A 26,819-nucleotide genomic window follows, 5' to 3' on the forward strand; every position below is an offset into this window, starting at 1 on the left:
CCACATTCACTGGGTGACATGAGAGAAGCCTCCCTGTGGGATTGCAATACATCCTAGTGTCCCCTGGACGTCTTTGTAGAAGTGTGATTCTCTCACACCAGAAGCGACTTGCAGTATGCAACCAACCAAACTATTTTAAAGCACCATGTACAGTAAGGTAAAGGTTTTCCCCTGATGTTAAGTCCAGTCATGTCTGACTCTGGGGGTTGGTGCTCATCTCCATTTCTAAGCCAAAGAGCCCGCGTTGTCCGTAGACACCTCCAAGGTCATGTGGCCAGCGTGACTGCATGGAGCGCCGTTACCTTCCCGCTGGAGCGGTACCTATTGATCTACTCACATTGGCATGTTTTCGAACTGCTAGGTTGGCAGGAGCTGGAGCTAATAGCGGGCGCGCACTCCGCTCCCGGGATTTGAACCTGGGACCTTTTGGTCTGCAAGTTCAGCAGCTCAGTGCTTTAACACACTTCGCCACCGGGGCTCCATGTACAGTAATGGTAGTATATATCCACAATATCGTCCTCACGACAACGCGCCTTGGATAGAAAAGCGATGGGACTTCTGTTACTGTGTTGCCCTACAGTGGAAGCGAGATGGAGGCAACACAACAGGAGCTCCTCTCCTTCCTTGAGGCCAAAAATATATACCTTTTTTCGATACGTTGTATGTTGTTCGGCGGCAGGGAGAGCGGTTCTTTGGCCGGGAAGAGGGGAAAGTGGGCGGGAGGCGGGGCCCTTGGGCATATAACAGCCCGGCTGCGAGGCCGAAGGGAGCAAAGGAGGAAGGAAGGGAGAGAGAGAGAGAGAGAGAGGCGGAGATGGTGGCCCGCCTTGCCAGCCAGCAGCGCCCTTGCAAGCGGCGCAGGGCCGAGGAGGACGCGACCCCCGCGGAGAGGAGGCCCGGGCCCGGCCCGGAGGAGCCCCGCGCCCCGGTCAAGCGGAGGAGCCCGCCGAGGGAGCGGCTCTCCTCTCCCCTCCGTGGCCGGGCCCTCGCCCCTCTGGAGCGGCAGGCCTTCCGCGAATACGGGCCCAGCTGGTACCGCTTCCGAAAGGCTCTGGAGGAGCGCTTCCAGCCGCGGGACCCGCTCGCCCTCCAGCCCCAAGTAAGCAGGGACCGAAGGAGGGGCTCCCCCGGCTTTGCCGCACTCTCCTTCCCGGGAAATGTGCAGATAACTTTCTTAGAGTGTTCTTCCCACTCTTCAGGACGGGCTTTCTCTTCTATCTTCCCCTTCTTTGGATGGGCAGCGGCCCTGTCTGCTTGGTCCTCCTGCCCTGCCTCTTGGAACAAGTAACTGGAAAAGGCATGGGAAAACTTCAGCCCTCCAGGTGTTTTGGACTCCAACTCCCACAATTCCTAACAGCCTCAGGCCTCTTCCTTTTCCCCCTCTCAGCCGAGTGGGAATTGTAACTGCAGATTTCGGGGCCGGGCTGTGGCGCAGGCTGGTGAAGCAGCCTGCTGCAATAAATCACTCTGACCATGAGGTCATGAGTTCAAGGCCAGCCTGTGGCGGGGTGAGCACCCGTCAATTAAAAAAAAAAAAGCCCCTGCTCGTTGCTGACCTAGCAACCCAAAAGATAGTTGCATCTATCAAGTAGGAAATAAGGTACCACTTATAAAGTGGGGAGGCAAATTTAACTAATCTACGACATTGGAATGAGGAAGTGCAGTCACAGTGGATGATGAAGGAGCTGCTCCCCACTGTGGCCAGAATCGAACATCCCCTCATGAGAAGGTTAAAAATTGCCTCTGCGTCTGTCTCTGTCTCGGTTCTATGTGTACATGGGCATTGAATGTTTGCCCTATATGTATATAATGTGATCCGCCCTGAGTCCCCTTCAGGGTATAAATACTGTAAATAAAATAAATAAATAAATTAAGAGTGAGGTGACCCCTAAAAGCTAGAAGCAGTCTGCAGCCACTGGGATAGTCCTGAGGAAAAGGGCCAGAGTGTTTACAGCCAGGCACAAGGATTCAAAAGAGAAGCCAGGAATGAGCCAGCTGATCAGCTTGCATTGAGCTTCCGCAGTTTGTGTAAACTGAAGCTGGTTCCAGAGGTTTCCTATGTAATCATCAGCCCCCGGTGGCACAGTGGATTAAAGCCTTGTGACTTGAAGGTTGGGTTGCTGACCAAGGCTGCCAGGTTCGAATCCCACCCTCTATCAGCTCCAGCTCCATGCGGGGACATGAGAGAAGCCTCCCACAAGGATGGTAAAAACATCAAAAACATCCGGGCGTCCCCTGGGCAACGTCCTTGCAGACGGCCAATTCTCTCACTCCAGAAGCGACTCAAGTTGCTCCTGACACAAAAAAAATCAGCACAACAAAACCACTGTTTTGAAACTGCTTTAAAGGGTCTGTGTAGATGGGAGCCTTAGAAACCACTCCACCCCAGAGCCATGTCAGAGTCGCCATGGTCTTCTGAGGAAGCACCTCAGATCCGGCATTATCATTTTCATCACAAGTGCTGCAGTTTCCTCTATGCCTTGGTCAGTTTCTACATAGAATTGTATCATTGTCCAGCTGTAAAGGTAAAGGTGAAGGTTTTCCCCTGACATTAAGTCTAGTTTTGTCCGACTCTGGGGGTTGATGCTTATCTCAATTTCTAAGCTGAAGAGTTGGCGTTGTCCATAGACACCCCCAAGGTCATTTGGCTGGCATGACTGCATGGAGCACCATTACCTTCCCGCCCAAGCAGTACCTATTGATCTACTCACATTTGCATGTTTTTGAACTGCTAGGTTGGCAGAAGCTGGAGCTAACAGCAGGAGCTCACCCCACTTCTTGAATTCAAACCACCGACCTTTCGGTTAGCAAGTTCAGCAATTCAGCGGTTTAACCCACTGCACCACTGGTGGCTCCACCCCTTTGTGATTGTATTCTACTCCTGGCACATTTCATTCCCATTAACATTTTGAGCAGGAAGTGATTGAAAATCAAATGCATATGAGATGTTGGTAAAGCTGTGTGCATGCTGTTTCGAATTTCCTATATTTTCACTTACTTTGTGCAAATTAAGTTAGCTAGTGCTGAAGAGTACGGAATGGGTGGCTTTGTAATCTCAGGATCTGGAGTTACTTTACCATTTTTGACATATGCAAAGAATCTTTATTGAATAGAATCTAGAATCATAGAATAGTAGAGTTGGAAGAGACCTCATGGGCCATCCAGTCCAACCCCCTGCCAAAAAGCAGGAAATCGCATTCAAAGTAGCAAAGTAAATGTCTCAAGTCTTGGAAGTAATTTCTTACTAACAATTTGGTTCTCATTATTCATAACACATAAGAGGCTGCTTCTAGGGGCCCTTCCATACAGCCATATAACCCAGAATATCAAGGCAGAAAATCCCACAAGATCTGCTTTGAACTGGGTTATCTGAGTCCCCACTGACATATATTCCAGTTCAGATAATGTGGGATTTTATTCAGCTGTGTGGAAGGAGCTTAGATTTCACTGTTTTGCTATTATATCTCCGTCTTGTTTTGTCTTGTTTTCCCAGGTAACTGCAGAGGCCCGGTGCAAACTGATCAGCTGGCTCATTCCAGTGCATAAGCACTTTGGCTTCTCTTTTGAATCCTTGTGCCTGGCTGTGAACACTCTCGACCGCTTCCTCACCACCACCCCAGTGGCTGCAGACTGCTTCCAGCTCTTAGGGGTCACCTCACTCTTAATCTCTTGCAAACAGGTAGCAGAATTTAACAAGTCTTCCCTATTGTAGGATTATGACTTGAATTTGATGCTGTTAAAAGTGAAGGACAAACTTTATTAAAACTTGGCTGCAGGGAAGGAAAATATCTGATTAAAACACAGTGATTCGGAGACCTCAAAGAAGCCTGAGTATAAATTATTCTACTTTATTTTTGCCTCAATTGAATGGTTAGCTCTTATTGTCAAAGACTCTTTGAATCAACTACACTTACATAAGTGATGGCTTAACAAGTTTCCATTGATTCTGTGGGTTTACATTGGGTTGGACTAACAATTAGATTTCGGACTTGGTTCTTGTATACCTGATCAATTCAGGATCTGGATTCTAAGATAAAGACGTTAATGGAAGGAAAGTTTCCTGCCTGCTCATAACACCTGCATCTACCATCTCCGCAGAAATGCCTCTTTTGGGACCAAGGACTGTCTTGAACAAAGTGGGATGAGGCATGAAGGGCTGCTGGGAATTACCCCCAAAATAAGGCTTGGATCCTAACATACATACATTTTAAACATTCAGATAAATTTCCTGTACTCTGTTCCATCCGTGATCAAGATTTTCTTGATTCTCGTGTGGCTTTTCATTGATTATGGATACTACCTGGAGAAGGAAAGGATGGACAATTTTCCTCCCATGACATTCTTTAAGTCAGTATATCTCAGGATCTCTCAGTGCCATGTAGCAGCATGGATGCAGTAAACAATGTAATAAAGCTTAAATCGTGAAATGATGGGATTTTGCTGTGACCAAACCTACTGTAGCTGTCCGTGTGTGCCTGCCAGCAAAAGACAACTAAACAGCAGCTACCTCCAGAATCCCTTATTGATCATACACGGACAACAAAGCAGAGAGAAATAGAGGAAACTGAGAAGCCTATCAACTACTATTAGCATGATAGAGCAGACAGATCTATGAGGTTGCCCACCAACATAGAAATGATAAGTAAGATGGAGGCTGGTGAAAGGGTAAGGGGGAATCTCTGAATGTATTTTGTAAAAGTTTTCTCAAGTAGTCTCTAAAGCAGACATGGGCAAACTTTGGCCCTTCAGGTGTTTTGGACTTCAACTCCCACAATTTCTAACAGCCTATTAGGACTTGTGGGAGTTGAAGTCCAAAGCACTTGAAGGGCCAAAGTTTGCCCCCGCCTGCTCTAAAGTTTTCGCATCTTTTGTTTGCGCATGGCCTACATAATCTAGTGATTTCATTTCCGATGTGTGGTTTTGTTAGTTTTGAATACATCATTGAAACATGTTAAACTTCTTTTATGTTTTCTAGTGTAGAAACTTATTCCTATTCTTTCCATGTTTTTGTGCCTCTGGTACCCAGTTTTCCATTAAGGAAGTAATGCCCAGGAACACAGCTACTTTGGAAACAGAGATACTGATAAAAGCAAAGACAATTAGAAATGTTTCGCCTTTGATTTTAATGTAATAACAATTAGTAGCATGTATACAATTTAGAGATAGTTTTGAGGATTGTTTTATGTTTACAGAGTTGTGTCTATGTGTTGATGCCTGTGTGTTTTTCAGGTGGAAGTGCACCCACCCAAAGTGAAACAGCTCCTGGCCCTTTGCTGCGACACTTTCTCTCACCAACAGCTCTGCAACCTGGAGTGCATCATTCTGAGCAAGCTCCACTTTAACCTGTCAGCCCCTACCATCAGTTTCTTCTTGGACTACTTCACTCATATGCGGATAGAGTCTTGTGAGTCTGATGCCTGGGAGGCCAGCTGTGCCAAAACTTTGGCAAAAGGTGTGGCTGAACTTAGCCTGGCTGACTATGCTTTTAACAAATATATGCCTTCCTTGTTGGCAATTTGCTGCTTGGGACTGGCTGACCAGATGTTGCAGCATCAGAAACCACTGGACTTGAAGTTAAGTGACTATCCTGAGGGAGTAATGCAAGATTGTCTGGACAAGCTGCATTTACTGGTGTCTTTGAATGAGGATTCTTTGCCTCTAGTGCTACCCCCTGAGATTTCAGATCAGTGTCTGCATTTAGAAAAATGAGTTAACTCACCAAACAAGCAAAAAAAAAATACTTGAAGCTCTGTGTGTGAACATGCATTTGGAAGGGTTTTTTGGTCTTTTTGCCAATGCATGTATAGAAGGATCATTTGTAATACCTCTAAAGTAACAGTATTTATTTTATACTTTTACTAAATAGTTTTTTCAACAAGTTTTACATGGTGTTTATATTAGTAGTGGAAGCTATAATACTGGTTTAAAATATAATAAACAATGGCTTCTCTAACCTTTGAACATCATTTCAGATTCTATTTTGCACAGTAGACTTGTTGTATATTGCACTAATATAATTTTAAATAATAGACGAGTTGTAAACAATGTATATATTCTGCCTGTACTTATTTATTGAGATTATAGTTTATTACTAAGCCGTTTATCTAATAAAGTTTTATCAATAATTTGCAAAAGCGTGTTGTATTATTTTCAGTTCACTCTCATGAGAAATTGTACTAATTACATAATCTTGTAGTTTTCTACTTGTAACCAGTAGAAAACAACTGGTTCTGTCTCAGAAGTAAGTCTCTCTGTGCTCAGGGTTCATGTTACCTAAGACATATATTTATTATTGTAGCTTTAGGATCATAACTACAACTACAGCAGACTCGCAATTTAGGCCATGTAAAATCACTGCCATGTAAAATCCAGATTATCTGTTTTGAACTGGATTATATGGCAGTGTAGACTCATATAGTTTTGTCTGATACTCACTGTTACCAGAGAAAATAACAGAGCACAATGGACAAATAGTCTGACCAGTTATAATAATGTTTCTGTAATACCGACTATCTCAAGGCTTCTGTGTTCCTGTATTGTAAGAGGACATACGTTTAGAATTTCTAATTTGGACTTTAAGCATTTTATAATTCCATAGCCCACAAGTGGTATGTTAGGAAAGTGTAAAATAGAAAAATCACATTTTTACTTATATAGTGCAACAGGTAAAGCATTTAAGACCAAAAAGGTTTAGTATTAGGAAAAAAAGTGAGTTTGCTGTCCTCTCAGTCTATCCCTACTCAGACATGATCTGAATTCAAATTCTTCTTCCTTCTAGTATCTAATTAATATGAAAAGACACATCTAGGATTTGAAGGTGAAAATTTCTTGTTGAAGGCTTTCATAGCTGGAATCACTGGGTTGCTGTGAGTATTCCGGGCTGTATGACCATGTTCCAGAAGCATTCTCTCCTGACATTTTCCCCACATCTATGGCAGGCATCCTCAGAGGTTGTGAGGTATATTGGAAACTAAGCAAGGGAAGTTTATATGTCTGTGGAAGGTCCAGGGTGCGAGAAAGAAGTCTTTGTCTGTTGTCTGCTAATCAAGGTGATGAATTACAACATTCACGCTGGCCTCCAACAGACAAAGAGTTCTTTCTCCCACAGATATATAAACCTCCATAGATGTGGGAAACATGTCAGGAGAGAATGCTTCTGGAACATGGCTATACAGCCCAGAAAACTCACAGCAACCCGCTGAAGGTGAAAATTTTCTTTTTGTGCTCCCCTTCTTGATACACTATAGGATAATTAAAATGGCTACTTGATCTCCATGGCACATTGATTATGTGACTGATGGGTCTGGTCGGTTCACTACATGGCCCATGTTGATTGGGAGAAGAAAGCTTATTTCAAACTCACAGTAATCCAGTTATTTCAAGTTGACTAAAATCTATGAGTAGGCAAGTCTGCCACCTGGGGACTGAAGACGGGATTGCTGTCTACAAATTTCAAGGCATTTTAGAATCCCTAAAGAATGCACACAAAAAAGAATAAATATTCTGGGGTGTATATTGTTATCTGCTTAGTAAGCATGTCAAATATCTAGCTTTGTCTTAGAGCTAATGCTCTGACATACATCCCCTTTTATTATATTTAAACTGCCCCAAAACCAGTCTTCTGAACTATATGTACATTAAAAAGCATAAACACAAAGTGGTAGACTCATTCCAAATGCTCTCCACATTGAAACAAATCAACAAACAAAATAAACTTCTGAAAGTTAAAAACTAGCGAATCAAGGCAAAACACGTTCCTTCCCTCTTTTGCTGGTTTTCTCTTTACATGAGATTTTTTTTCAGAAGGAAACATTTTAAAAGTTATTCCCTGGTACTACTATTCCTCTCTACTATTTCAAACCTTCTGCCTTTTCTGTATGTGTTCTCCAGATAGCCAACAATAACAGCCCTTAAGCAAATCAAGAAATGTTCATTCAGTATGATGTAGTGGTTTGAGTATTGGATTGTGATTGTGGAGACCAGAGTTCGAATCCTATTTGGCCATGAAACCCATTGGATGACCTTGGCCAGCCAAACTCAACTTTTGACAAAGACAACTGCATGCCTCTTCTGAACCAATCTCGCCAAGAATCCCATGTGGTCGGACCTCCATAGGTTGGAAACATCTTGAGGGCACACCACCATCACAGCAACAACTACCTTGAACTTAAGGATGCTTTTAAAGCTCTCATCATGGATGTATTTTATTTAAGGGAACTAATCTAATTCTCTGGGATTTCTTTTCCTGTAAACCTGCAGGTGCTATGCTAGTGCTGGGTGTGAATGGCAGGGCGAGGTGCTCTGCATATGTTCAGAGGCAGCCTTGCTATTTCATTATTAGAGCCTAGGTAGTTTGAGGGAGAGATTTAAATCAGTGGTTCTCAACCTGTAGTCCGTGGACCATCAGTGGTCTGCAAGAACTAAAATATGGCCCGTGGCCTCAATGTTACTACTACAGATAATAATATAGCCCAACCAATTTTTTTTTCTCAGTGTCTTCATTCTTAGGCCTGTTCCTAGGGTTATTTGGGGTGCTGATTCAGAAAATTGCATTGGATAGATGGCATCAGCTGTAGATTATTAAATATGGTTTACTATGAGTGAGCAGATGGTGACTACTGGATGGCATTTGTTCTGTGTCAGAAACTAGAGCTGATGTGGTCTATCCAATGCAATTTTCTGAATCAGCACCCTAAATAACCAAATTGAATCTAAAGTTGACCAAAATCTGACTCATAACCCTTTTGGTCAGTGGATCTCATCCTGTGGGTCCCCAGATGTTTTGGCCTTCAACTCCCAGAAATCCTAACAGCTGGTAAGCTGGCTGGGATTTCTGGGAGTTGTAGGCCAAAACACCTGGGGAACCACAGGTTGAGAACCACTGCTTTTGGTACTAATGTTGGAGAGTGGTCCCTGGTCAAGTGGTTCCTGGTTAAAAAAAAAAAGGCTGGGAACCACTGATTTACATGGTAGAAATAGTGCGGTTGAGCATGACTTTAACTGCCATGGCTCAATGCTATGGAATCCTGGGGATTGTAGTTTGATGAGGCTGTATGGCCATGTTCCAGAAACATTTTATCCTGACATTTCACCTGCATCTATGGCAGGCATCCTCAGAGGTTATGAGGTATGTTGGAAACTATGCAGGTGGAGTTTATATATCTGTGGGAGAAAGAACTCGTCTGTTTGAGGCAGGTGTGAATGTTTCAATTGTCCACCTTGATTAACATTGAATAGCCTTTCAGCTTCAAGGTCTGCCTGTTAACTGCCTGGGGGAATCCTTTGTTGGGAGGTGTTAGCTGGCCCTGATTGGTTCATGTCTGGAATTTCTCTGTATTCTGAATATTGTTCTTTATTCACAACCTCTTTATTCACAAACTGGGTTCCGGCCCAGTCTACCTGTCTGAATGTATCTCCCTCTATGAACTGCCTCGGAGCTTAAAATTGTCTCTGGGAGGCCCTGCTCTCAGTCCCACCTCCTTTGCAAGTCCAGTTGGTGGAGCTGAGAGATAGGGCCTTCTCAGTGATTTCTCCTCAGTTGTGGAACTCCCGCCTAAGCGACATTAGGTCAGCCCTCTCCCTCCTGGCCTTCAGAAAGGGAGTTAAAACCTGGCTTTGGGGGAAGACCTCGGAGAAGTCATATTGTTCAATACGTTTACTTGAAATTGAGCAATTGGCTTTGGAATGGCCTTAGACCTTTGCTTTTTGGATGATGTGTTTTAACATTGGACTGTATTTTAATTATGTTTTTATGTATGTTGAATTTTAATTTAATTTATTTCATGTTTTTGCGCTTTAGGCACTATGTAGTGCCATTTGTAAGCCGCCTTGAGTCCCCCCCCCCCCCCCCAGCGGTAGAGAAAGGTGAGATATAAATATGGTAAGGTAAAGGTTTTCCCCTGACGTTAAGTCCAATTTGTGTCTGACTCTGGGGGTTGGTGCTCATCTCCATTTCTAAGCCGAAGAGCCAGCGTTGTCCATAGACATCTCCAGGTCATGTGGCTGGCATGACTGCATGGAGCGCCGTTACCTTCCTGCCAGAGCGGTACCTATTGATCTACTCACATTTGCATGTTTTCGAACTGCTAGGTTGGCAGGAGCTGGGGCTAACAGCGGGCGCTCACTCCCCTCCCCGGATTTGAACCTGGGACCTTTCGGTCTGCAAGTTCAGCAGTTCAGCGCTTTAACACACTGTGCCATCAGAGGTTTTTTTTTTCGTGTCAGGAGACACCGGAGTTGCTTCTGGAGTGAGAGAATTGGCCATCTGCAAGGACGTTGCCCAGGGGACGCCCGGATGTTTTTTGATGTTTTACCATCCTTGTGGGAGGCCTCTCTTATGTCCCTGCATGGTGCTGGAGCTGGAGCTGAAAGAGGGAGCTCATCCGCGCTCTCCCCGGGTGGGATTCGAACCTGGCAGCTTTCAGGTCAGCAAGTCACGAGACTTTTATCCCCTAGGCCATCGGAGGCTCCTGCCACCAGAGATAAATAAGTAAATAAATAAACCTCTAGGGATGCCTGCCACAGATGCAGGCGAAACGTCAGGAGAAAATGCCTATGGAACATCAGGCTCGGAAAACTCACAGCAACTCAGCTACAATTCCATGGCATGGAGCAGTTATCAAAGTGGTGCCAAACTGCAGTGTGGATGCGCCCTGGAGTAAAGCTGCAGGTGTTCTGCTAACTCCAGGTGTGAATAGCAGGGGAAAGATGGAAAGGAGGCATCCTCACCTTTGCATCCTGGAAGCGGAGTCTTTCAAGGGGTGGGGGAGAGGGATCCCCGACACAAAGGGGATTGGGATTGGAGACTTAAGCCCAAAGCCCCGTCGGTTGGCGGCGGCGCCAATGTGCAGGGAAAAGGCGCAATTCGGTGCGAGAGCCTGATGCGGGCAGAGGGGAGGGAAGGAGGGACGGGGTTGGGTTGCCAGGCTGGCCCCTTTGCCTGCTTGCCAAGGCGGAGGAGAGGCTCCAGGGCCCGCCTTCGCCCCCGGCTTTCCCTCTTCCCAGCTCCGCTCCAGCCCAGCCCAACTGTCCTGGCCGCAGGCGAGGGAAAGCCATGCAGAGCCATCGCAGTAACAGCGGAGGCAACGGCAGACAAGCCTGTGGCGACCTCTGTCCCAACCGGGTGCAGGATCTGGCCCAGAGGCTGGTGGGCAAAAAGCCGGGCAAAGGAGAGAGGAAGGTGCGTCCATCACCGGGGAAAGCATCAGGTGGAGAAGCCCACCTTCTCTGGGTGCATCTAGAACAGGCAGGTGTTTTGGACTTCAACTCCCACAATTCCTAACAGCCGATAGTAATTAGGGTGGTGGCAAACTATGGGCAAACTTGAGCCCTCCCTCCAGGTGTTTTGGACTTCAACTCCCACAATTCCTAACAGCCGGTAGGCTGTTAGGAATTGTGGGAGTTGAAGTCCAAAACACCTGGAGGGAGGGCTCAAGTTTGCCCATAGTTTGCCACCACTCTAACTACTATTCCCTATCCAGCCACAGGAAAATGGGAATTGATCCAAGCCCTGTGTCTGAGCATATACAGAGCTCCCACAATCATCACTATCACTCATCTAATATTAGAGAAAGCTTTCTATGATAACAGGCTTTAATTTCCTGAGCATCTTGAAACCCTGGCAACTTACCTTTAGGAGTTTTATCTATTTTTTGAGAAATAATTTTCAGCTCCTGAACCATAGATAATCTTACAGCACAATTTTGTGTGTGTGTCAGAAGCGACTTGAGAACAGGGTTGTTGTATGTTTTTCGGGCTGTATGGCCATGTTCCAGAAGTATTCTCTCCTGACATTTTGCCCACATCTATGGTAGGCATCCTCACAACCTCTGAGGGTGCCTGCCATAGATGTGGGTGAAACATAATAATAATAATAATAATAATAATAATAATAATAATAATAATAATAATAATAACAAAACTTTATTTATACCCCGCCACCATCTCCCCATGAGAATACTTCTGGAACATAGCCATACAGCCTGGACCAGCTATGAAAGCCTTCGACAACGATTTGAGAACATATTGCAAGTCACTTCTGGTGTGAGAGAATTGGCCGTCTACCGAGATGTTACCCAGGGGACAGCCAGATGTGTTACCATCCTTCTGGGAGGCTTCTCTCATCATATCTCCTCAAGCTAGAGCTGACAGATGGGAGCCCACCCTGTCTCGCAGATTCAAACCGGCAACCTTCAGGTCAGCAGTCCAGCCGGCACAAGGTTCCAGCCATTGCACTACCATGGCTCTTTATCCCAATCAATGACTCAGATATCACAAAAGCTGCCAGTGTGTAAAAGGCTATGTAGTTCAGTCTTTGCAACATGTTTACTCAGGGGCAAAACCCATGGAGTGCAATGAGACTTCCTTCCATACAGACAGATGGCCTTGAGATTTTAATCTGTTTTACTTGCAGGTCTCACGGAAGATCCAACCTAGAAGCAATCCCATCGCCATTTATAATGATCCCCCTTTGGATTCTATAGATATAGGTGAGTTTGACTTGAAATCTACCTAAATTTTTGGATATGTAACTTTTAAAAAAAATTCATATATTAACTACTTCTTAACTAATACATCATAACCATCCTTTTGCAAAGACAATAATCAGCCTTTCATTCAAGGTAATATAATACAACATAATCAAGAATGAAGAACCTTTGGGAGTTTCCTGCTGTTTTTGCACTGCAGCTCCCAGCAGCCCCTGCAAGATAGGCCAAGGATGATGGGGATGGAGTTCCAAAATGACCTTTTAGATAGATCTCTTGGCCAGTGATGGACAATTTCTAAGATAAATTTGAACTGCAGAAACCAAAGGGTAATAATTACCCTAGAAAAATTAATTTGGAATACATTACTCTTGAGTATTATTGTATATAACACTTGTTTTTCTCTTGACAAATTTAACTCACTCTTTCCTTGCATGCTTTCTCATCTATCTCATGGCCAGATGAGTTCATTCAACCTTTTACAGCATCCCCGGTTACTTCTTCCACTGACCTGTCCTTTCCTTCAACAGCCTTTCCAACCATCGATTGGCAAGATTTAGCTGACTGCACCTCAATCTTTCAGCAGGAGGTTGCTAGAATTTCTCCAATTCCACAGGTAATTCAAAGCCTGTCAACAAACATAACCTTCCTTGTGTTGCTGTGAGTTTTCTGAGCTGCATGCCTATGCTCCAGAAGCATTCTCCCTGTCGTTTCACCTACATCTATGGCAGGCATCCTCAGAGTTTGTGAGGTCTGTTGGAAACTAGGCAAGTGGGGTTTATATATCTGTGGAAGGTCCAGGGTGAGAGAAAGAACTCCTGTCTGGTGGAGGCAAGTGTGAATGCTGCAATTTATCACTTTGATCAGCATTGAATAGCCTTGCAGTTTCTCAAGTTGCTCCTAACATGGAAAAAAAAATCAAGGATACTTATAGTGGCATCATAGTGCTATAATTGTGTGGTGTAAAAGGGTCCTGGAGAGCCATTCACATTGCAAAACGACAGGCAGTCACCAACAAGATAAGTTCTGTAGGTTTGTTCTAGGTTGGTTTATAAGTTGGAACAGGTACATTTCTTAAGTGTGCTTTCAGCCAAAAATATATCTTTTAAAGCTTTGAGTAGCACAGGGAAGAGTTAACACCCCTGTGGTGTTTATTTTGCTGCCTGTGCCCCTGCTCAGAAGATTTCACCTCACTTTCTGTCCCTGTGATAACTGGATTTTGAACCATCTTGCTTGTTGTGGAAACAAGGATTGGTGATAAAGCTTCAGTGGAGACACATTTACAAGACACACTATGATAACACTTTCAGAAGTGATTTTCCCTTCGGATGAGTTGATTTCTCTCATTTCCTGTTGTCTGTCTTCAATTCTTAATCATGAGTCGTTTGTAAGTCAGGTGTTTATAACTCGGGGACTGCCTGTATAATACTCTGTGTGTGTACCTTCAAGTCTCCTGTTGACTTTCGGCAAACGTATGACTTTCATAAAGGAATTCTCAGAGTGATTTTGTCAGTCCCTTCCTCTGAAAGATAGTCTGTAATACTTGGTATGTGTTAACTGTCTCCCATCCAGGTACTAATCAGGGTCACCTCTGCTTAACATCCAAGATCACATGGATCTGGTGCTATTCCACTTCAGTTGTCATAGTCACATCCTATGGAATCATGGGATGTATAGTTTGGGGAGGTACTGGAGTCATCTGCCTCAGATTTCCAAATGCCCCTCCCTAATGAGCCGATCGAAGGATGGAACCATGAAAGTTAAAGTGGAATCATAGAACTCTAAGTCTGTAGTGTGAATGGGACCAAGATTATGGAAAAAGGCAGTGGGGTTTTGTTTAATCTTGGACCATCCAGCTATTTTTGGTCACAGGCCACAGATTCTGAGAGCTGAAACACAAAACATCTGGAAAACGAAAGACTTAGGACAGTTGGGGTAGGGCAAAGGAAAACTGGCCACTGTGACTTCCATTTCAGGATAATAATGAATCTGAACTTTTAGGGATCTATTCAAGGTGCTGGGTCCTAATTGTTGGGGAATCTGAGCTGTTAGGCTCAAGGTAAAGGTTACCCCTGATATTAAGTCTAGTCGTGTCCTACTCTGGGGGTTGGTGCTCATATCAATTTCTAAACTGAAGAGCCAGTGTTGTCCATAGACACCTTCAAGGTCATGTGGCCGGCATGACTGCATGTAGCGCCATTACCTTCCCACCATACTCACATTCACATGTTTTCGAACTGCTGGGTTGGCAGAAGCTGGGGCTGACAGTGGGAACTCATCCCACTCCCTGTATTCGAACCGCCAACATTTCGGTCAGCAAGTTCAGCGGCTCAGTGGTTCAACCCGCTGCACCACTGGGGGCTCCTGTTAGGCTCAAAATAACCCTCATTTGGGGCAATTCCACCAAAATATAGCAGAGTAGGAGTAAAATCCTTAACCAGCAGAAACTTACGTGTGATGCGAAGGAATAAGCTTCTCATTCCTTAGGATGGCTTAGGATTGCAGAGTTTATTTATTTCGTGTCAAAAGCATTGTACAACAAATACATTTCAAATAATGGAAATAATAAGAAAAAAAGAAATCACAAGCAACTAAATAGTTTTGGACCAAAAGCGGGCAACAGCAACCGCATTGTCTGTAGCTTTAAACAACTCCTCCTCCGTACATGAGGCAGGGCATTGTGGGCAAGCATACATATGCTGAGTTGTTTGTTCAGCTCCACAGTCACACAAGGTGGAGGATTCCTCCAGGTAGTGCCACCTTGCCAAGTTGTCTTTAGATCTGCCCACTCCACTTCTGAGTCTGTTCAGGGTCTTCCAAGTTGCCCATTCCTGGTTTGCCCCTGGAGGAAGACCCTCATGGGGGGCCATCCAGTTAGAATTGCCAGGTTTAGCTGCCCAGAGGGACACCCTTGCTGCTGCTGGAGGAACGTCAAGAGGAGTGGTGGTTCTCATGAAGCCCTTCCTTGATTTGAGTCTGGTGGGAGGAAGCTGATAGCCATGCAGTGGGTGGCTTTCACAATGTTCGACCTTTTCTCTCTCACTGTTAGCAGCAACTTCCCATCGCACGTCAGGAGGGGCAATGCCTGCTAACTTGTAGAGTTTATCAACAGGTATAGGTTTAAGGCATCCTGTGATTATTCTGCATGTTTCATTCAGTGCTATGTCCACCTGCTTTGCATGGGCAGACTTGTGCCAAACAGGACAGGCATACTCTGCAGTTGAGAAAGACAAGGCCAGGGCTGATGTTCTTATTACTTGTGGGTCTGCTCCCCATGCGCTGCCAGTCAGTTTCCGCAGGATGTTATTGCGTGCAGCTACTTTGTGCTTCAGTTTGTGTGCCCATGGGCCGACTGAAGTGAAGCTACAGCAAGTCACAGTTGGGATCAATGTAGGATTATGGAAGATACAAGTCTACTGGTGGTCTCAACAGCATCCAGAGTTATATTTTGGATGGAGTCCCATCTGCAGCTCAAGCAACAGGCTATGTCTACTTGATGTACATCATTCTACCCTGTAGAACTGATGCAGTTTGACAGAACTTTACCTGCTATGGCTTTATACTATAGAATCATGGGAGTTGTAGTTTGGCGAGGCATCAGATCTATTTGGCAGAAGACGCTGGAGACCTTGTAAAATTATAATTTCCAGGATTCCATAGCAGTGGGGCATGGCAGTCAAAGTGGTGCCAAAATGCACTAATTTCATGGTGTAGATGCAGCCCTGGTGACTAGCCACAAGAGTGCGTAGGCAGTGCATGAAACTTCTTACCTGGCAGCCTCTTGGGGCACCTTCCCATGCCAAGAAGTTTTCCTCTCCAAAGAATCAAGCTAAATGAGGCCAGGTGGATTCTTCATCAGGACTGTAGGCAAGCCCAACTCCAAGGAATATGATTGGCTCGTGCGGCTGGCCAGTGAGTTCCCGCCCAGAGCCTTAAAGGGATACTTGAAAGCTCCAGTCTGTTCTGACTTTTCTGCAGGGATCTCTCCTTGGCTGGCTGCTGCCTTCTTGATGGGCTCCTGTGCCATGGCGCTGCAAGCTTGCAGCTTCCCTCGCCTGGCTTGGCCCATTGATATCCAGGTGAGACCAAGTGGAATATGTAGTTTGAGCCTTGGACTCTCAGCCTTAGAAGAAGAGCAACTATACTGTCGAATTAATGCAGTTTGATACCCCTTCAGCTGCCCTGGCTCAATGCTGCAGCATCATGAAAGTTGTAGTTTGGTGAGATACTAGCAGTCTGGCAGGGAAGGCTAAATGTCTTGTAAAACTATAATTCCCAGGATTCCATAGCATAGAATCAGGGCAGTTAAAGGGGTGTCAAACTGCATCAATTTGACAGTATAGATGCCCCTTAGGATTCTGGAGAGCGGACTTTACATCCTTGCGTAGTCACAGGTAACCTCGATCAAGGTTGAATCTAATGTGGTTTGGGACCCATTTAACTGCCATGGCTCAATGTTGTGGCATTGTGGGAGTTGTAGTTTTATAAAGGTTCTTAGCTTTCTCTGTCAAATAGTGCAAACTACAAACTCCAGGATTTCATAACCATTGCACCATGGCAGTTAAAGTGGGTTCGGATCTGTAGTTTGGTGAGTCACCAACACTCTTTGACAGAGGAGGCTAAGGATCTTGTAAAACTACAACTCTGAGGATTCTATAGCAGTTAAAGGGATGTTTGCAGTGAAGATTCAGCCGAAGTCAGACTCGCTCAACCTCAGAGGAAGAGCAAAGGCAAACCAAACCCACTTCTGAAAGAATATTTCCAAAGAAAGTCCCATGATAGGAGTTCCATAAATCTGCGACGACTTGAAGGCACAACACAAGATGCAACGGAACATTGACACAACGATCTGCAGAAGGCACAACAAGAGGATTCCAGGCAAGAATTTCTCTAATTCCCACTTTTCTCTTGGATATATTTCAGAGCGTTTGCTTGCAGCCTGAGCCGGAATTTGATTTCCAAGAGTTTCGCGATGCCGTGGATAGCTTCATATCAGGTACGCATAAGCATAATTTTGCTCAAAATCTCACAGCAGTTAGATGGGGAGAGGAAGGTGGCTTGGGTAGGTGAGTAAAAAGAATTAAGGATCACCAGGGTCAGTGAGATCAGAAGAGTCTTGGTGGAAGTAAATGAAAAGGTTGCTGGGTGCTGTGCATAGTTGGTAAAAAAATAGTCCAGATAAACATTCCAGCCCAACTTCTGATGACTGATGAGATCCAGCATATTGAGACACCTGATAGCTAGAAGGTTGGTGGTTCAAATCCACAAGATGGGGTGAGCTCCCATCTGTCTGCCCTAGTTTATGTGGGGACAGGAGAGAAGCCCCCTGCAGGATGCCTGGGTGTGTTACTATCTTGCAGGGATTCGAACCACCAATCTTCAAGTCAGCAGTTCAGACAGAACAAAGGTTTAACCCATTTTGCCACCACAGCTCCTACAGTTAAAATAAACAGGTAAGACAGGTAAGAGGTAAGAGAGAGCAAGTTTGTTTTCTGCTGCCCTGGAAACTAGGATGCGGAACAATGGCCTTAAACTACAGGAAAGGAGATTCCACCTGAACATTAGGAAGAACTTCCTCACAGTGAGAGCTGTTTGGCAGTGGAACTCTCTCCGCTGGACTGTGGTGGAGGCTCCTTCTTTGGAGGCTTTTAAGCAGAGGCTGGATGGCCATCTGTTGGGGGTGCTTTGAATGCGATTATCCTGCTTCTTGGCAGAGTGGGCTTGGACTGGATGGCCCACGAGGTCTCTTCCAACTCTATGATTCTAAGACATGAAGCTGTTCAAACTCATATATTAAAAGACATGGTCATAAGATTAAGCATATTAAAATCATTTGTACCTATATAATCTTAAATCACATATATAGTCCTCCAATGGAAAAAATGGAGAGTATAACACACTGCTCTACTCAGCATTTCTTAGACATGTTAATTTTAAGGGTTTATTTAACTTATGAATACAACACAAAAGCAAATTAACAAATACATACCATTGAAATAATGAGATGGTTATTGTGTGTATCTGTAGAAGAGGGGTTGAGTTCATCATTCTCTAAAGGCATTTCTCCAGATGTGTTCATTAATTTTGATGGGACTTCCTTTGATATTTCCAAGCAAATGAGATATGGGAGATTTAGGATTCTGATAGCTTATTCTAAGGGAAAAAAACCGCTAGCGACTGGGAGGAAACTGTCTAGGGATGCAGTGTTGTGTCCTCTTTGCTACTCTGTTGACTTGAAACCATTTTCCCCTAGCCAGTTATTGGTTCTGCATGAGGATGGGGGAGTCCCACAGATAATAGCAGTATGGCAAATGGGTGATACATATTAGGAAAATATTAAAATTCCTTCTCTTAATCTTGCTCATATCTTGTTCTGTTGTATTATTTATTTAAAGTATTAAATTATTGCATCTCACTTTGTAGCTGGAATGGCTCCCTTTGTAACTTGTTTACATTCAATAAAAGACAGTCCTTGCTATTATAATCTAAAAATACATGACATGAAAGGAAAGGAAAGGAAAAAGAGATGGGGAGGGAAGATGAAAAAAGTGGTAGCTGTTCATTTGCAGAAATGACTATTTCATATCTCATCTCAGATGGTTTCAGCTTGCTGGAATGACTATATATCCCTTGGGAAGAGTATTTTTGAGCTGGTCTGGTGGACTGGTCTTGCTTTTCACATGGGTCAATGACATTATTCATTCCTCGTCATGTCCCCAACCCAGGAACTCATTCCCTGGCTGCTGGTCCATTTCCAAGCTAAATGCAAAGTGCTGGTCATTACCTAAAAGCCCTAAATAGTTCAGGGCCAGGCTATTTGTCAAATCGCATTTCCTTATATAGACCATCTTGGGCACTTCGGTCAGCGGAGGAGGCCCTGCTCTCGATCCCACCCCTGTCACAAGTTGTGTTACTGGTTTAATTGTTATGCTTAAATTCATTGTTCTTTCTGATCTGGAATTTTTATTATACTAAGTATGTTATTGTTATTTTTTATTTTTTGATATTAAGCGATGTAGTTGTGGCATAGGAGCCCCGGTGGCGAAGTGTGTTAAAGCACTGAGCTGCTGAACTTGCAGACTGAAAGGTCCCAGGTTCAAATCCCGGGAGCGGAGTGAGCGCCCGCTGTTAGCTCCAGCTTCTGCCAACCTAGCAGTTCGAAAACATGCCAATGTGAGTAGATCAATAGGTACCACTCCGGCGGGAAGGTAACGGCGCTCCATGCAGTCATGCTGGCCACATGACCTTGGAGGTGTCTACAGACAATACCGGCTCTTTGGCTTAGAAATGGAGATGAGCACCAACCCCCAGAGTCAGACATGACTGGACTTAACGTCAGGGGAAACCTTTACCTTTACCTTAGTTGTGGCATGGAATGCTTGCTGTTTTATACATATGTTAACCGCCCTAAGTCCCTTTAGGGAGATAGGGCGGACTAGAAATAAAGTTTATTTATTTATTATTTATTTATTATCCTTTCTACTATAGTTTAAACGAAACCTAGCAAATTCCAATCTCTAATTTTCTGTTTCATGTCTACTTCGGTTTTCAGCACCAAAAATATTTTGCGTATACATCAATCACAAGAATAATTCTGCTCAGCCATATAATTTGATTCCTATTGGTCTCCCTAGATTCTTCCTCGCTGATGCCTCCTCTGATAGACTCTGATGATTTCTCTTTTCCTGTGGATGATGATGGCCCATTCAGCCCTTGCCTCCAGCAGCCTTCTCAGGTTGATCCTGCTTCACAGACAAATAGAGAAAACATCTCTTCTACTGAGCAGTACTGGAAGGATTTGGCCGATCATAACCAGAAAGCACTAGGGAATGCACTTGTAGAAAACAATCAGGTACAAAAGCAGAAAATGGCATTTAGAGCACCCTGAGAACCCACTTCGCTGTAGATACCTTTGTTGCATTGCCTGGAAATAAGCTGAATGGCACACTAATTTGGGACCAGATTATTATATTCAAACGGAATTAAGAGTCATAATTGTTCGTCTTGTGTCAAGACCAAGCAGCTATGGGAGGCTAAAGGTTATATTATTCCATTGGGAGACCTGGGGGAACCTTTTTTTCAAAAGTAGAAGTGATTTCTAGTCACTTTCAGGTTTTTTGGACCTAAAATGGCTCTAGGGGACCTCAAAACATGGCAAAAATTCCCAGGGTATTTTGGGGGCATTTTTGACCTCTAAGTTCCCCAACAGCTAAAAAAAATAGCCTTGGGTGTCTACATTGGGCTCTCCAGTATTTGGCCTACAGTTACCATCCAGGTTCGAATCCCACACGGGGAGAGCGTGGATGAGCTCCCTCTATCAGCTCTAGCTCCAAGCGGGGACATGAAAGAAGCCTCCCACAAGGATGGTAAAACATCAAAACATCTGGGTGTCCCCTGGGCAATGTCCTTGTAGATGGCCAATTCTCTCACTCCAGAAGCAATTCCGGTTGCTCCTGACACGAAAAAAAAACAAAAAAAAAAACCATCCATCCCACCCAGTATGGCCAATGGCAAGAAATTGTGGCTATTTTAATCTAAAACATCTGGAGGGCCAAAGGTCCCCTGTGTTAAGAGCAAAGTTATACTTTCTGAAGGAACAGTTGATTAAACACAAGTTGTTTCTGGTGAAGTGAACCATAGATGATATATATGCTCAGGTGAAGCTAGTACATTTTTCATATTTAGGAACAGATTATAATTCACCCATTCAGAAAAGTTGGCAAGAAAAACATTTGTCCTACCTACCAAGCAGGACCATAGCCAGAAAAAAATTCAGGGGGAGGGGTTGATTTTTATTTTTATTTTTAGCAAATTATGAAGAGTAGTTCCATAATGCAAAATAATTTAGAAATCAGTCTCCAATGATAAACTTCAGTGGACACTCATGGGGATTTGGTTAATCAGTTAAAATTCATGAGTAAACCAGTTTTTTTTTAAACTTGAAAATTTGGGCAGGGGGTTGAACCCCTAACCCCCCCCCCCTTTGGCTAAAGATGGTTATATAGAGGTTGAGGATCCTTATTTTAAATGCTCTGTACCAGAAGTGTTGAATGTTTTGACTTTTTCCAGATTTTAGAGTACTTGCACACACATAATGAGGTACTTTGGAGATGAGATCCAAATCTAAACACAAAATTAATGTATGTTTCCTATGTATCTTCTACACATAGCCTGAAGACAGTTGTATACACAGTGTACACATGAAACAAGGTTTGTGTACATTGAATGACTAGAAAGCAAAGGTGTCCCTATTCCAGCCACCCGTTATTGGGACCAATTTTGGGATTCTGGTTGAAAGATACTCAGCCTGTATGCTGGCCTCCCAGGGACCTGATATCAGGAAAGAGATATCTGTCTGCATGAATAAAAACAGGAGAGCGGTTAAGTATTTGGCAGATCACAAATTGTGGCTGGTAGTTGCAAGGGTCAACATCATAGGTCAAATGTGTTCTTTTGATTTCCCCTGGATGTATATTTCACACTGACTGTGTTGATCTCTCAACAGCTTCAAGTGACCCTGACCCAAAAGCAGGAAGAGATTGCTTCCTTGAAAGAAAATAATATCCAGCTGAAGGAACTGGCCAGCCAAGCAAAACAGCTTGCCTCTGTGCTGGATGTAGGTGCTAACATATTTTTCTGTGTCACTCCGTCTTGTGGGTTTGGCAATGGTAACCATCAACTTGAACCCTGATGCTGTTGTATCGTGATGATGGAAATTCACTCTCTTTCACCCTGTACAATTATATTGTTACATTTAACTCTGTAGATGGTGCTGTTGCTTAAAATCATGCTAGGACCGTGTGAGAAGCATGCTTCTTAAATAATAATAATTTTTAAAAACCAAATAAAAATTGCTTTCCTAATTTCCTATCTCCTGGACTGAACATGAAATGGGATACAATTTGTATCTGAAATCTGTACATTTCTGAGTTGGCGTTCTGTTCTGTAAAATAGAAAAAATGTTCACTACATTGGGGGGAAAAGCATGCAAAAATCACTGAATTAATTTCTTAATTGGGTACAGTTGCACTTTCATTGATGAAGGAGCGGTTGGGGAAAAAATGCTCAAAAATACAAACAGACCTTTCTGCTAAGGACACTTAATGCAGTTCGACACCACTTAAACTGCCATGGTTTGGTGCTATGGAATCATGGTCTCACTTATCCAACATAAACAGGCCGGCAGAATGTTGGATAAGCAAATATGTTGGATAATGAGGGATTAAGGAAAAGCCTATTAAACATCAAATTAGGTTATGATTTTACAAATTAAGCACCAAAACATCATGTTATACAACAAATTTGACAGAAAAAGTAGTTCAATATGCAGTAATGCTATGTAGTAATTACTGTATTTATGAATTTAGCACCAAAATATCACGATGTATTGAAAACATTGACTACAAAAATGCATTGGATAATCCAGAATGTTGGATAAGCAAGTGTTGGATAAGTGAGACTGTACTGTATTAGTAGTTTTACAAGGTCTTTAGCCTTTCTGTGCCAAAGAGTGTTGAAACTATAAATCCCAGGATTCCATAACACTGAGCCATAGCAGTTAAAGTGGTGTCAAACTGCATTAATTCTGCAGATGCACCCTTAGAGCTGTGTAAAGAAGAAAAACCATGAGAAAACTGCATTTTCTCCATATTGCATGTATGTTGGATGAACAGTAAATGTCTCACTTTTTGTTGCTTGGTAGAAGCTGATGATTCCCCAGTGCAAAGACAGCCCAGATGTTTTGCTCACCAACGGCCCCAACAAGAGAAGCCTCCCGCATGTTTCTGTTGCTGAGCAAGAAGGTGCCATGGAAGTGAACGAAATTTTGCGAGAGATATCCGACAAATGCAATGCAGCCCTGCAGTCCATTGAGGACAGAAGCCCGAAGCGCCCTCGTGGGGAGAATGAAGCCATCCACATGTATGGATCCTTCCAGGGATTACAGACACGCAGCAGCCACAGCTCCCTGGACTTGAGTGGCAGCGAACTGGAGGAAGGGGTCTCTTTCAGGACATCCATCCAAGAGCATTGTAATATCCGGACGCTGGCTTTTCCTCAAGGCAATGCATTTACTGTCAGGACAGCTACTGGGGGTTATAAATTCAGATGGGTACCTAGCTGATTTAAGGACCAAGCAATCAGCTAACTACACTTGCCTCACTTTCCAGCTACTTCTTCCCAAATCTCCACGAATGCCTGGGATAAGAGCTGCCAAGGCATCTCATGTTGTGTACTACTTATTGACAAGTTACAGATAATTGGATGAAAGCTAAAGCTTTAGAAAAAGAGCTGTCTGGCTTAGGATCATAAGATGCTGCCTTATGTTATATCAGCCCATTGGTTCATTTAAGACTCCCATTGTCAGCTCCAACTGGCAACAATTCCTTGGGATTTCAAACAGGGGGTTTGGAGATCCTATGGATTGAACCTGGCAACATATGCAGGCAGAGCATGTAATGGAATGAGATAACAGCAACATTTTCTATGTGGAGCTCTTTTTTCTGGTGGTTAATGAGAAGAGAATGAATGTATTAGTGGAGAAAACAAAGAAGGGGGGTAGCCTTTCTTATAAGTCATCTTGTTTTAAATGTTTATATAGATATGACTCAGACTATTTTATTATTAAAATGGATCAAATTTTAAATGGTACAGGTTTTTTGCTATCTGTATTCTATTAAAATATTTTTAAAATATTAATATTAATATTAATATTTTTAAAATATAAATCTGGGAGACTAAGATGCTGCTCTATGTCCAATTGTAATGATACCAGAAAGTTTACAAAACTGTGCTATGTACACTGTTGTGTGTTACACTTATGCTATTCTATAATATTTGTGTGTACAGTTGTCCCTCCACATTTGTGGGTTTAACTTTTATAGAGTTGATTATTTGTGGGTTCAATTAATATCTTCTTCTGGAAATTTCTAGGTCCTCCAAGGCTCTTCTATGACCAACTTCCTCCAACCAGAAGTTGACCATAGAGCCATGCTGGATGACTTAGAGATTCATAGAAAGTGTTTGCTTAGATTTAAAAAATGTTTTTTAAAATTGGATGGTTTATTGTATTGGCTAGTTTTTATTACTAAACTGGAACAAGGATAGTAATTGGTTTGCATCATTGTATTCACACCTCATTGAAACTTGAATGAGATTGAGCAGAAGCATCCAAGTGTTCGTATGGCGATGCTTTTAATTTCTCCTCTCCTTTCTGGGCCACAGACCTCATGTACAGATGTAGAAGTGCTTTCGAATGAATTATACCAGCAGTCCATCTATCTTGTATACTTTGTAAGTGGCCCCTTGGGAAACATATATTCAACCACTGACCTATGTAGAAATATTTCATGTAGCATATATAATTTATGTTAGATGCTTATGTCACAATAGTGCAATTGATGGTGTAGAATCTGGCTTGGTTTTTGTTGATTTTTTAAACTGACACTTATTAGAAGGAAGATAACAATGAAGGAGTAAATGCTGTACTGACATACCTCAGTTAATGATGTCTGTGTGTTCCTGGGCATTCGTTTTTTAACAGAAAATTTGGTATCAGAGATAAAAAAAAAACAAAATGGAAAGAATGGGGATAGGTTATTATACCAGAAAAAAGAGTAGTTCAACGTGTTTCAGCAATTTTTATATCTAAACTTAACATGCTCAAGTGAAATGAAATGATCAGATCAGGGAATATTTATATCAGTAACCATTTTTTTGAACCACTTAGAGATAAATTGAAAGTTCTCCCAAAATTCATCCAGGGATGATTTTTTTTCCATTTACCAGTCTCCACTCTTCATTTTGGTATATTTGAAAAGATCTATGCTTCTTTAATATGTTGCAATCCATCACTGAAAGGCTCCTCCACCATCTTCTCAGTGTTGATGCTGCTAAAAGAAGTCTAGTTAGAGAACAAGGACTAAAAACAACTTTTGCAAAAAGGAGCTTCTTTGTCAGCAGCTTAATTAACTGAGGTGTGCCTGCACTGCAGACATTAAATTATGAAGACACAAACTCATTTTTGTTACATTTTTGCTGTGTTTAAAATAATTTTATATAAATTACTGTGAAAATTTAAGCACTTTAAAATAATAAAACTACTTGTGTTGGCAATATGAAAGTGTGATTAATAAACAAGAAGCTGAAGATGTTTGTCCCACTGTGGTGGTATGAATCATAAATGCTTAGTTGGAGCAATTTAGAACAGCTTTGAGTCCCATTTGGGTGAAAAGTGAAATGTAAATAATATAAATAAATAGACAGTTGCATTCGTTTCAAGATGCATAAGAGTGTAAGAGGTTGGGGTCAGGATGCTGCCCTTATTTCATAATATGATATGCAGTATGAACTTCATATCCTTATAGAGGAGACGCTCCTGGACTTTGTGTGGATATGCCAAACTATGAATAATAGTGAACCCTAATGAAATGAAAGTCATCTGGCTCAAGCTGGGGCCATGGTGGTGCAATGGGTTAAAGTTGAGCTGGCTAAACTGCTGACCTGAAGCTTCCATCTGTCAGCCCTAGCTTCCTATGGGGGGACATGAGAGAAGCCTCCCTGCAGGATGGAAACACATCTGGGCGTCCCCTGAGCAACATCTTTATAGACGACCAATTCTCTCACACCACAAGCAACTTTCATTACGTTTCATTATGTTCTCAAGTAGTTTCTGACACAATTTTAAAAAAATCAGGCTCAAGAATATCATATAGGACCTAGAAAATGCCTGGAGATGACATACAGTATTTTATCAGACATGGCTAAATGAAACGACGAATACTGGTCCCACAAATATGGATGTGTTTCTCCAGCCCTTCTCCACCATCGTATTTACTCTTTACTGTAGGATATTTAGCAGTAGTGTCCATGTGTATTGTGTATTTAGTTAGTGTAAGCAATAAGCTGTTAAAAGGTTTATTTTCATTGTGCATATTCGCATCCTGTCTCTCTTCCAAGAAATATGACATTCTTTCTCCTCTTCACTTTATTTATATTACATCTTCCCCCCAAAACTAGGACTCAAACATAGCACAAAATCCAATATCAGTCACTTAGCTAATATACTTAACTAGTCATCCCTCCTGACTTGACATCATTCATCCATTGTCCAGCTACTGGCAGACTGGATCTCCTTCTCCCAGTTTGTCACATACCTGATGAAGTGTGTGTGTGTGTGTGTGTGTGTGTGTGTGTGTGTGTGTGTGTGTGTGGGGTGGGTGGGTGGGTAACAATTGTGGCACTAAGTGTCACCATCATTACACTTCAGCAAAGATACCTTTTGCCCATGAAAAGTTGTCTCATCCCCTGTTCCTATCTATTAGTCATATGTAAGCT

General features: G+C 43.0%; 2 protein-coding genes across 2 annotated transcripts; both read left to right on the forward strand.

Moving 5' to 3' along the window:
• Window positions 1-784: 784 nt before the first annotated feature.
• ccno (cyclin O) lies at window positions 785-6,134 on the forward strand. Its single transcript, XM_003216211.3, has 3 exons — window positions 785-1,099; window positions 3,494-3,679; window positions 5,230-6,134. The coding sequence occupies exons 1-3, from the start codon at window positions 815-817 to the stop codon at window positions 5,707-5,709; spliced, it is 951 nt and encodes a 316-aa protein (XP_003216259.2). The 5' UTR covers window positions 785-814; the 3' UTR covers window positions 5,710-6,134.
• A 10,295-nt stretch (window positions 6,135-16,429) lies between these two features.
• mcidas (multiciliate differentiation and DNA synthesis associated cell cycle protein) lies at window positions 16,430-25,598 on the forward strand. Its single transcript, XM_008102785.3, has 5 exons — window positions 16,430-16,564; window positions 17,409-17,481; window positions 20,120-20,337; window positions 21,991-22,101; window positions 23,188-25,598. The coding sequence occupies exons 1-5, from the start codon at window positions 16,496-16,498 to the stop codon at window positions 23,605-23,607; spliced, it is 891 nt and encodes a 296-aa protein (XP_008100992.2). The 5' UTR covers window positions 16,430-16,495; the 3' UTR covers window positions 23,608-25,598.
• The last annotated feature ends 1,221 nt before the right edge of the window (window positions 25,599-26,819 follow it).

Source organism: Anolis carolinensis, chromosome 2 (genome assembly GCF_035594765.1).
Source record: "Anolis carolinensis isolate JA03-04 chromosome 2, rAnoCar3.1.pri, whole genome shotgun sequence".
Taxonomy (NCBI): domain Eukaryota; kingdom Metazoa; phylum Chordata; class Lepidosauria; order Squamata; family Dactyloidae; genus Anolis; species Anolis carolinensis.

Coding starts and splice junctions, on each gene's coding strand:
- ccno (XM_003216211.3), top strand. CDS start 815: ATGGTGGCCCGCCTTGCCAGCCAGCAGCGCCCTTGCAAGCGGCGCAGG. Junction 1,100..3,493: donor CGCTCGCCCTCCAGCCCCAA/GTAAGCAGGGAC, acceptor TTGTTTTCCCAG/GTAACTGCAGAGGCCCGGTG. Junction 3,680..5,229: donor TCTTAATCTCTTGCAAACAG/GTAGCAGAATTT, acceptor TGTGTTTTTCAG/GTGGAAGTGCACCCACCCAA.
- mcidas (XM_008102785.3), top strand. CDS start 16,496: ATGGGCTCCTGTGCCATGGCGCTGCAAGCTTGCAGCTTCCCTCGCCTG. Junction 17,482..20,119: donor CGTGGATAGCTTCATATCAG/GTACGCATAAGC, acceptor TGGTCTCCCTAG/ATTCTTCCTCGCTGATGCCT. Junction 20,338..21,990: donor CACTTGTAGAAAACAATCAG/GTACAAAAGCAG, acceptor ATCTCTCAACAG/CTTCAAGTGACCCTGACCCA.